This window comes from Macrobrachium rosenbergii, chromosome 10 (assembly GCF_040412425.1).
Source record: "Macrobrachium rosenbergii isolate ZJJX-2024 chromosome 10, ASM4041242v1, whole genome shotgun sequence".
Taxonomy (NCBI): Eukaryota; Metazoa; Arthropoda; class Malacostraca; order Decapoda; family Palaemonidae; genus Macrobrachium; species Macrobrachium rosenbergii.
The window spans coordinates 72,828,792-72,840,574 of NC_089750.1; the positions used below are offsets into that span (position 1 = coordinate 72,828,792).

Genomic DNA, 11,783 nt, shown 5'->3' on the forward strand with positions numbered 1-11,783 from the left:
CTTCCCTTGAGTAGTGCTCAGTATTCACAAATCCTCAGATTCCAAGACATTGTACCTGTTTAGCATGTGATATTTTTACTTTCTCTTCTGAAATACCAATAGTACTGTATAATGATACTTGCCTTGCTCATAGGGACACTTAGTATTCCCATTCAGTTACATGAATGTGCTGTTTACATGACACTTCATCTCATGGAAGACTTGTCTCTTTATCTACAGTTTATAGAAGAGATAGTGGCATTGACCAGTAGCCAAATTCATTAACCAAATTAAAACTGAGTAGCCAAAACAAATTGTACCGAGGAAACCATGTATGTTGTGGCAAAACTACTGATTTTCTCTGTCTCTTTTATTATGATAATGTTGAATGGGAAAAAAAAATCAGCCATCACAGAAAATGTCAGGTATACTCGCTGGTAATTTTTATGGCCTGGAACTGTTAGTTTTATGTGCCAAAACTAAAGTAGGTGATGGAAATGAAAGTGCAACTTAGTCATATGATACTGATTACCTGGTTATTCCCACTGTTTATTATGCCATGAATTTTGAAATATGATGTTGGTTTAGAAATTAGAGAAAAAGATTGTCATTTTATACAGTATTTGACTACTGCTGTATGTTGATATCAGTTGAACACTTTTCAAAGCATAGAAGTACAACTTGAGCCGTTATCAAATAGTCTTCTTCAGTAATAATTTTATGTATGAAATGTTTGTTTCTATCCAGGATGCACTTAATCTTTAATCATTATTTTAGTCCTTATTCATCTTTTTATTGCACTAACACATAACTGAATACTGTAGTCAGTTATACTGATAATTTCAATAATGGGGATTATTAACTTGTCATGCACTTGGTGTCACAAGAAACTAAGTAAAAAATGCACCGAATTTTCTTCAGCGCAGTCAAGTTTTCTGTGCAGTGTATAGTAATGCTATATGAAATTCTCAGCCACAGCCCGTGAAACTCTCACCCATGCCCCAGGAAACTTTCAGCCATGGCCAGGTGGTGGCCTGTGTTGTTGGCACCTATAGTGGCACCAGACTCACGATCATGGCTAACTTTAACCTTAGATAAAATAAAAACTACTGTACAATTTGGTATGTTTGATGATTTGGGGGCTGGGTGATCAACATAACAATTTGCAGCCCTCTAGCCTCAGTAGTTTCTAAGATCTGAGAGAGGGTAGTCAAATAGCCATCACAATAGTTTTCTTTTATAGAAAACTAAAAAGTAAATTCTGAGGTCTTTGAATGGCAGAATCTGGATGTAGTGTACCCCCATACTGTACAGTACAATACTGGTAGTTCAAATTTTCCCTATATTCTATGTCTGCTTATTGGCCTAATAACTGTTCAGATTTCTTAGTCCGAAGTATCCAAACTCTTGGCTATATTTAACAGTACAGTACAGTTGTTCCATGCAGGTTTCTCAGTAGCAGACATCACACACAGAGACGGGATACGAGGATCCACAGCAGTTTCGTATATTAGACCTGCAGCCAGTAGGCCAAACTTAGATGTAGCTTTCAATGCCTATGTCACACAGGTAAGTTAGCACAGTATTTTAAGTTGTGAAGTTCTTAGAGCCATAGTGTTTCAACTAAATGAAATACCAGTTGGATAATAACCACTTAATGAAAGTTGAACACAATTGAGAGTGTATGTGCTGTGTTCCATTATACCATATGTTAGGATATAAGGGTAATACTGGTATATTCAGCGTTCATTTATTCTTGTTCCCCTTATAGGGACCAAAAAATAATAGTGTTCATTGCTGTATTATGTTTTGATACATGAAAATAAAAACAATACTGTAAATGGGAATAAATAGGAAGGTTACAGTTATAACCTTGCAATCCTTGTAACCCTTAGTTACCTACTGATGACAAGAGGGTAAGGAGATCATTTATTAATTTTTGGTATGTTTTTCTAATTTGCTGAATTGCTTTCTCTGCCACAGTGAATATCTTGAAGTTTCGACCTTATTTGGCCAATGTACTGTATTGTAGTACAGTATAGAAAAAAATACATTCCTTGAATGGAATAAAAAAAAAGGTTGAAATTATAGATCTTTCAACATTTCAGAGATGTTTCTCCATTCCGTCAATCATGATTAGCTTCAAAAGTATTAGTTGCAGATGTTTACTGCCAGCTCCAATTAAACACTATCACAAACTTTGAAGGTAAAACTTGAGATAATTCTCTTGTGATGTATATTTACTTAAATGTCAATCAGTTTCAGTGTATCTAATATTCATAGGTCCTGTTTGACAATAGGAGGAGAGCAATTGGGGTCCGCTTTGAGCAAAATGGAAAGGTAAGTGAGGTTCATTGTATTTAACTTTGGCCACAAGAAGTTTTGCCCCACTGATATCTCATTTAAAATCATTAAATTGTTTTGGTAACTGTACGCTGTATTCTTGACTTTCTGGGGCATTGAGATAAATGCATTTATATCAGTGCAACGTAAACTTTGTTCACTGTGTAAAACGAATTGAATTTGCAAAACCATATATAGAGTAAATAAAATATCCAACAGCTTCGCACTGTCCTTGCCCGTCGAGAAGTAATTTTATCAGCGGGGGCTGTTTCATCTCCTCATATACTGATGCTATCAGGTGTGGGACCAGCACGTCACCTTCAAGAACACGGGGTTTGTTAAAGCTTTCTCCATCTTAGGATATGCTGTGGTAACCACAAGTGCAACATCATATGTTTGTGCATATTATGAATTTCTTTGTTTGGTACAAATGTCAACTGGATTGTAGGAAAATGAGTCAACACATGCTTTCATTTTGAATTTATTTCAGATCCCAGTTCTTGTAGATCTTCCAGGAGTTGGCCAAAACTTCCAGGACCATCCATCAATCTATGGACTCACTTGGACCACCAGCAAGTCAGCTTCTTCCAACTTCTTTAACCTTATTAATCCAGGAAATGTTTTGCAGTATGTTCAGGACAAGCAAGGTACAGTATGTACTTTTTGTTTTATGTGGAAGAGGTAACTAGTTACTGAACTTGTACTTTTATTACTAAGAAGAGCAATTAAAAATCGAGAAAAAGGACAGGATCTAGTCGTAGAGAAAATTAAATAAAAAATATTTAAGACATTTTTGCCCATAATTAAGATAAATTGTTTTGGTGCAGTGCATTTGAATTTTATCTTGGAAATATTTTATTAAACTTCCACAAGATCTTTTTCTGAGCTGACAAAAGTCTTCATTTTCACTCCTTTGCTATTCCTCTTGTTTGCTACTTTGGTGTATAAAACTGTTTCAGTTGCAAATCATTGTTGAAAAGTTTTAACCTAACCACCAAGTTGAAAATCTAAACTCCCATAGGATAGGGGTGGCCTTTGAAATTTAAAGAACAAAAAGCATTTACAATTTACTAATGCTGAATAATGACAAATTTTTTATGGGTAAATGTACATTACTATGATTCCAATACAGGTCCCCTCACAACTCCTTTTGGCGTTGAAGGGAATGCTTGGAGTTTAGCTGAAGAAGGTGATCCCCATTGGCCAGACCTTCAATATTTACTAATATCTGGTACCCCAGGCATCGATTTTGGTATTTTTATTTCTGATCTGATTGGATTCAGGAGAGAGGTATGAATTACTATTATGATTTTTGTACATATAATTATACATTTGCATACAAAACTAGTTTACATAGTGACTTCATTAATGTATCATGATGTATATATTATAGTGGGACATTTCTTAATCAAATTGCAATTTCTGATGCCTTGTACTAATTGTATTTATTCATTCACAGCTTTTTAACGAATATTTTGGGCCTCTAAAAGGTAAAGAAGGATTTTGTATTGGTCCAATGTTAACGCGAGCAAAAAGCAGAGGATCAATTACTTTGGCATCAAGCAATCCTAAGGTTCCCCCTAATATTGATCCCAACTACTTCAGTCATCCTGATGATGTTAGAACTTTTATTAGAGGTAGGAGTAACTTACTACTGTGTTTACTTAGTTGTGGAAAAAGAAAGACAATCTTTGGAATTTGAAACCAGTTTTTTCCTACGTGTGAAACAGACCCAGTTGCATGAACAGCTGAAAGAAGAAAAGTCCCACTTTTGCTTTATGATCATTTTTGCATCGGTTAGCAACTTTTCTGCGAGCACTCCCTGGTTGTCCTTTGGTTTTTGTAAAATCTTTTCATTTTGATGGAATTTGTATCCATGCATGTCTTGTCCTTTTCTCCAGTCCTTCAGTTTGTAGAGACCAATATTTCCCTCTGCATAGCCCTCATGGGAGATTTAATTTTTACTTCTCGATAATTTTACTAATGTGTCTAGTAGTGTAATTGCCCTTGTTAAGGGTTTAAGCCAAAACGTACCTTTCATGTTTATACATGAATTTTGAACTATAATCGTGGAATTTCAGAAAATACTCTTATTACCTATTTGCAGTAAGTTATACTTTTTACCTTCGTTTTTGTTTTTCGCTCTGTTCACGCTAACAGTTGCCTTGCAGTCTATTCAGGTCTATGTTCATTTCTTGTAACGGGTTCACATAGACTGTGTGAATTAATGGTTTTCTTGATACCTTAATAGTTGTGCTTCCCCTTCCATGTGCTAAAATTCGTGGAGGAATGTTATGTTAATCATACAAAACAAAACAAGAGGAGGACCATACCCAACACGATGTGGACGTGAAGGGAAATGGCCGCCTCGTAACAAAAGAAATATCCATGATAATCATCAAATATCAAATGCATCCGAACACTGGGTTAAAGAGAAAACAAAAAAACTTAAAAGTACTTACGTAAATAAAATTCCCATAAGAGAAGAGAAGGGCAAAAATAAGGCATGTTAATGAATTGATAAAAGGCTGAATAGGCTCGAGGGGAAGCCCGACGCCTTCAACTCGAAGCAAAGGGAAACAAACGTTAATCAATCAAAATCACTAATTAGACCTCATGAAAAGGAAAATGCTCCTAAACACGAAGAGGAACCGTGAGAAAGATCGAAAAACGGGGCGACCCAAGATCACGAACCATGCATGGAGGTCACGTGAGGCCTCGAGACGGGCGTTATAAATCCTTTAATTATTAAACTAAAGGGAAATAAGGAGCCTCAATCGCCTCAACTAAAAACGAAATACTGGTACTCAACTTAGGTGACGAAAGACCTTGTGAGGAAGCCATAATGATACAAAAAGGCACAAGATTAAAAGCACAACGAAAAAACGTGGACCGCTGTTCATACTTTGAGGGCTTATTTAGACAGGTCCTCTCACATCTCTTCTGGGCCTCTTTTATCAGGGAAGGAGGTAATGATGTCTGCTATTAGACAACAGATCCTTTACTTTATCAAGCAGGCTAACCCTGACTCAGTCCCAAAGTTCTTGATATTAGAGCTGTGGCCACCTCCATTAATTACTTTCATTACATGAATTTCACGGATCTTACCAGGTACACCGGTTGGAAGTCACCCTTGGTTTTCAAACGTCACTATTTGAAATCCTTAGAAGCTCTTAAATTCTCAGCAGTCGCGGCAGGGAACGTTGTCCCTCCTCTGGTTCCCTTTCTGATTCCTAGTCATTTCCTCCTCCACTGCCTCAGTTATCCTCACGGTCATTTCAGTCAGGCTTGCCTTGACTTCTCACCTGGCTGTGTTATCCATGTATTTGTCTAAATGACACATTTAAGTTACAAGGTTTTCAATATTGTATAGTTATTTTGTTTATGTATATTTTTCACATTGTCATGTTAATTTTAAGTTAACATCAGTTTCTTTTGTACATTATTGTTATTGTTACTAGTGATTAAATAATTTCTTTTGGACCTTCTTCTGTCCCCTTAAATTTTTATCTGTTCAAGAATAATGTTTATTTCTCTGTTAATTTTTTTCATCGGCTGACACGGGACCCGATCCAGAAAAGGGATTTTGACGAAGGAAAAATCTATTTCTGGAGAGAGGGACCGTGTCATTCCATCATGTGTCATGTCCTCCCATAGTAAACATCATTCTGGTGGGGTGATGCTTTCATGGAATGCGGCTAGCGTGTTTTGTGTGCTTTTGGTGCATGGGTTTGTAACGGCACCTCAACTTTGACCTTGATCTCTATAGGATAAGGTTCCGTGTTTTTGTAGTTCACCCTTTTCCATACACGACTCCATCTGATGGAGCTTCTGGGGTAGTAACTCCAGCATTTCATTTAGCTGGTATCTAGCAAAATTACCTAGAAATAAGTGCTGAATGGACTTTTCATCGGCTGACACAGGACCCGATCCAAAATAGATTTTTCTTTCGTCAAAAATCCTTTTTTAGCAAGATCCGTTAGAAAAATGTGTGAATATTCCATGAGCATAATTTCTGATTTAGCTCTGTTGTCAGTAATCCTTTTCATTCACAGTACTATAGTAGGTACAGTATTCCTTAAACTTCCACCAAGTCATTTTGACATATGTAATAGTCACATGACTTGATATTCAAGAATTTGATGTTCATGTGCTCAAAGGTATATCACAGAATTAGCTGAGGTAATTAAACATATACCCAGTTTAATTTCAGGTTTAAAACATCTGACTGATTTTGTTTTAAAAATGGTTTGATTTTTGTGTATAAGAATTTTTGTAATGTTTAAAGCTAAATAATTTTTTAATTTTTACAGGTATTAAATTTGCCAGGAAAATCGGTAATGCACCAGGTTTGAGAGTTGACTATGGAGCCAGGTTTCATGATCAGGTAATGTCTTTGACCTTTTTAATTGTTTTGAAGATTACACTTATGAAAGGTACCTTTAAAACAGAAGTGGGCATAAAACATAGGTCTGCAGATTTGATGACTTGTGCCTTCATAATGAGAATGGTTGTAAATTTAACAGTTGGGTTTATTCATTTTAATCTCTAACATTTTGTTATTGAAAGTATTAGAAATCTTAGTGAGTATGAGTAAACATTCAATTTTCAAGCATTGCATTAGTGAGCCAGAGGATGGACAGAAATAAAAAAAATTAAGTTCTGAAATTCAGTGTAACCATTACTCAGTATTAGGTCAAACAGCCCATCATTATTGACAAATGATTGCAGCATTGGCAGAAACGGCTATTCAGAACTGTGCATGTTAAACAGGGAGTTTAGACATAAATAAAATAGCTCAGTACAAGTAATTTGTATGAACATAGTCTTTTGTGTACAGTATTCAGTTTTTGTGTGTAATGCACTACTGAGAGATCTTCCCAAATATATATTTTACTTAATGGCATAATCTGTCTACAGCCTCTGCCGGGATGCAAGCACCTTATCGTTGAATCTGATGAATACTGGGCGTGTTATGTTGCACACATGGCAACCACAACTTACCATCCCGCTGGTACTTGTAAAATGGCACCCCCTTCAGATCCTTCTGGAGTTTTAAATCATCGATTACAGTAAGTTTATCGCAAAGCTTATTTTCTAACTGAAATGTCTTCATTTCTTTTTCTGCATCTCTGTATTATTGTAATAGGGTATGCTGATCTAGGCCAAGCTACAACCTCTGAAATCAGTTTGCAGTATTTCCAGTTGCAACATCATTCCAATAGTTAAAAAGTTGTAGACTACATCTTTGGAGACCTTTACTTTAAATAGTAATAAGAAAATTACCTAAAGTTTAATAAAGTAGATGAAACTTTTTATGAATTGTAGAGCAAAGGACTGGTTTTCGGTCAGCATATATTCTGGATGCGTTCTTCTAAACTCTTCAGACATCGCAGTCTATCATAGTTCCTCACATGCCAGTGGCTTCCAGTTAAAGACATCACAGTCTCTTTTAGTTTCTTGCATGCCAACAGTCTCCAGTTAACAGACATTACACACTTGTAGTTCCTCACTTACCAGCAACCTCCAGTTAATTTTCATTCTGTTCGTTAAAAGTTTTTAAGTACTGTCCCCATTGTCCCATTTTTCAGTCTTTTCAATTTGGTCCCTTTAATTCTTTCATCATCCACTCCATAATTCCATTTTCTTTCCTCCTGTTTGCCATTGCCATTCGTCTCTTGGGCTTACAACTTTTCCCAGTGAACCTGTCTTACCCTCTTCCCTACCTGTCCTGTGCCAGAGCTTAAATGCTTTGTTTCATGTGTCATTTTTATGCGTGCATCTTCATTTCACAATTGTCCTCCTTTATTTCATCGAGATGTCACTACTGTACATACTTTGCCATTTGTACGCCTTCTTTGAGTAACTTCCACCTCCCACTTTTGATGCCTATACATTTGCTGACACCTGTTCTATACACCCACTATTGATTCCCATCTTTTTATTCTTTGGAATTACTCTCTCTTCATCTTACACCAAATATGTAACTTTCCACAGTTCTGTGAAGTATGTCTCACCTTGTAATTAATCACATTTCTGTCATCTATGTTAATTTCTATGTCATCTATACTTTCGGTAACATTCTTGTGTGTTTAAGATAAAATTTCATCTTGGCTTCTGCTTGCTCATGGTTTCTCATCACATCACACAATTGAAAGACCTTATTTTAAATCAGTAATACAGGCAGTCCTCGGTTTACGACGGGGGTTCCGTTCTTACGCCGCGTCGTAAACCGAAAATTGTCGTAAACCGGAAAATCGTCAAAAATCATAATAAAACCTTACTTTTAATGCTCTGGGTGCATTGAAAACGATGTAAACTGCATTATTATTGAGTTTTACATCAAAAACACCTTCAAATTATGATTATTCTGCCGTTTTGGGGCCATATTTCTTCCGTCGGATCGGCGTACGACGCGTCGTAACCCCGAACATGCGTCAGTAAACCGGAAATAATTTCTGATGAATATATTTGAAAAGCGTCGAACCTCGAACGTCGTGGCGGAACCGTCGTAAACCGGGGACTGCCTGTAATTGAGTATTGTAGAGTGAAGTCCTTTCAGTAGTTTTAATGACAAGCATATGATCCTGTTATGATGACATACTAAGAACTGTTAATTTTTCAAGAAATGTTTGAGGATCACAATGCTTTTACAACAGATCTTATTTACTTTGTCAAGTAAATAAGAAGGCAACTTAAGTACATTACTTAATTACAAATGTGTATACCGCAGCATGGTAAATTGAACTAACTCATTACGAGCAAATAATTAAAATAGAATGTTGTTACATGCCAGTGATTTTCTTATCTGACAAGGCAGCGTGTTGTATTTGACAAAAATTACAGTTTTTCCAGCTGAACAAATTCTTTTATTTACAGGGTACGAGGCACAGAAGGTTTGCGAGTAGTAGATGCTTCAATGATGCCACTGATCGTCTCTGGCAATCTTAACGCTCCAGTGATCATGATAGGGGAGCGTGCAGCTGACCTCATTAAGGAAGACTGGGGTATTCCCATCACTCCTTTATGAACAGTAAGAAAATTGATGGCCCTTACTGGTCCATTGATTCCCCAGCATGTATTTACATAGATTTTTGTACAGCACTGATGACACTGTTGTGACAATCTATATGAACATGCTTATGATAATTCCAAGTGATGAATGCCATATTTATACCATAGCATGAGAACTTTCAGCATGTAGAAGTTCAGAATTCTTAATACCTCCCTGGATACTCAATCACTTCAGAACAGAACATTTGTATATACTATTAAAGGTGGTTATTAACTGGCATATATGCTTTTGGATGATGAACTTTTTTTTTTTTAATCACTGATACAAAACTGTAAAGCTGGTGAGTTAAGCATGAGACAGTTTGCTCAAATGTTCTGTAGTTCAGCTGAGAGCAGTGTGCAGTTCTTAAAATATATATTTTTATTCCTGTATTTCTTAAAACATATTTTTTTATTACTGTAAATTACCACTAGGGCATTAAAATAAAGTGTATATATTTTAGAGCAAGTTTTGTCAGATTGATTTCAATGTAGTCTTATAAAACCATTGCTGTACTGGAGCCTTATGCTTTTGCAAGATGCGCACACATTTTTCTTCCTTCTTCATTTGTTTTCACTTGTGGCAGTTTCTCTTCCAGTTAAGACAAGGAAGAATGCTAAAGTGTTAAAACTAGTGAAATCCATTATCCTATTTTTTCTGTACAATATATGGTAAACTATCCAATGTACATACGATATGTAAAATAGTGTGCGTCTGCCAAAGGAAAATTCATCGTATGTGCCTCAGAATATTTGGACACATTTTTCTCTTACTTTAGGAGAAAAAACTTTCATCTCAAGGAAACTGAACAACTGTAGATATAATGTATTGGTGGAACTTTGTAGGGCCACTGCAAAATACTCTAAAATACAACGTCAGTCCTTGGTTTCACAGAAAGTTTCTTGTGAAAGACTGTTGAAGACACAGTAGCTTCTAAGGCAAGTGTTGTAATGCACCCTCTTGATATACTCTATGAACCAATGTTGCCTTGGCCTAGTAGTCTGCAGACCTATTAAGCCTCTTGATACCTTAATCCAGGGCACTCTTGATGCAACCCAATTTCTCACAACCTGTTGACCTTCCACCTTCAAAATTTTAAGGCTCTCCAGTCTAGTTTGTAAGAGGGAGCTTCTTACATGGCAGTTGCAAGTCATCTTCCTGCCCTTTTGAGTTTGTTACAATCATGGTGGTTGAGGTGTAGCAATTCCTGTAATAGGAAGGAATCCTCTCCAGTTTTCATCAGTCCAGACAAGCAGATGTCAGTCTGCCATCAGTGGCTAAACACCCTTTTTCTTGGGACTCCTTTCTTTGGTACTGGATCTCACATTTTCCTAGAGTGAAGCATCTTTCTGGTAATATTGACAAGTAAAGGTTTCCATAACAAATTTAGACTATTTTGAGGGACTGCTGGCATTACTAAAGGACATTTGCAGCATCCCTTGGCCCTTAGTTGTACCTACTTTTATCCTTGAGTATCATTCCAGTTCTTTTGTTACGATGTCCACTTCTCTTTTTTATTACTTCTTAGTGCTTGGGTTTTCTCCCAGTTTTACCTTTAGATACTTATACTTAATTCCTGGGTCATCTTATCTTGTTGTCTTACCACACCACTTTCTAGTGCTTGGCATTACATCCTAATTCAGTAATTCAGTCATTATTACATTGAGCCTTATACTCAACCTGCTTAGTTCTACAGTCTTCCTACAAGGAAGGACTTATTTCTGGGAGCACCACAAACTGGCAGCCAATGAGGGTTTGCCCTTTTTCTCTCTCCTACAGATTTCAGCTGTCTTTTCAGACTTGGGAAGGTGGTCTGACTGGTAAAGGAAACTCCTGTTCCCTGTGAATGCTCTGAAAAGGGAATGTATTGTGGCCCTAAAGTCTACTGGACTCATTGCTAAAACTTATTTGTCCTCTTTTCAGTCATCATCATCTATTCCAAAGCACATTTGGCTTTTGGGTCGACTTATTTATGAAAAGCCATTTCTTCAGTCAAGGAAAAGGGGTTTAGTATTTCAAGTTGATATTTTGTACACGTAACTAATCAATACTAGGTCATACCACATTCTTGTACCTCAGGACATCTTTCACAAATGTCAGTTATCCCATGAAATTGTAGTGGCTCCTGATGGGCTGGTTATTCTAGTTGAACAACCTCTTTCCTACATTGTGCCTGTTCAGTATTTCATCTGCCAAAAAAAATGCCACCAACAAACAATGTGCCTCTTAAGTTCGTATCTGGACTAAATCTTTAGGTTGATATTGGGAACTTTACTTCTTGACAACCATCTTTTTTTTTTCTCTCTTGTAAAAAGATCTAAATCATTTTCTTATCCAGTGTTAACCCACCTTCTCTTAGTTGGGCATCAAAAATCAGTTTGAGAACAAGACAAGACAATCTTAACCC

At 36.6% G+C, this 11,783-nt stretch overlaps 1 protein-coding gene across 3 annotated transcripts in view; it reads left to right on the top strand.

The window, feature by feature from the left end:
- Nucleotides 1-10,928, top strand: part of LOC136842856 (glucose dehydrogenase [FAD, quinone]-like) — a 49,924-nt gene extending 38,996 nt beyond the window's left edge. For all 3 annotated transcript variants that reach the window (XM_067110730.1, XM_067110729.1, XM_067110731.1), the window contains exons 6-14: nt 1,427-1,548; nt 2,263-2,319; nt 2,542-2,655; nt 2,813-2,969; nt 3,455-3,612; nt 3,782-3,959; nt 6,636-6,709; nt 7,243-7,394; nt 9,202-10,928. In XM_067110730.1, the coding sequence (XP_066966831.1) occupies nt 1,427-1,548; nt 2,263-2,319; nt 2,542-2,655; nt 2,813-2,969; nt 3,455-3,612; nt 3,782-3,959; nt 6,636-6,709; nt 7,243-7,394; nt 9,202-9,352 (1,163 nt within the window). In that variant the 3' untranslated portion in view covers nt 9,353-10,928. The remainder of the gene's footprint in view (nt 1-1,426; nt 1,549-2,262; nt 2,320-2,541; nt 2,656-2,812; nt 2,970-3,454; nt 3,613-3,781; nt 3,960-6,635; nt 6,710-7,242; nt 7,395-9,201) is intronic.
- Nucleotides 10,929-11,783: the final 855 nt, after the last annotated feature.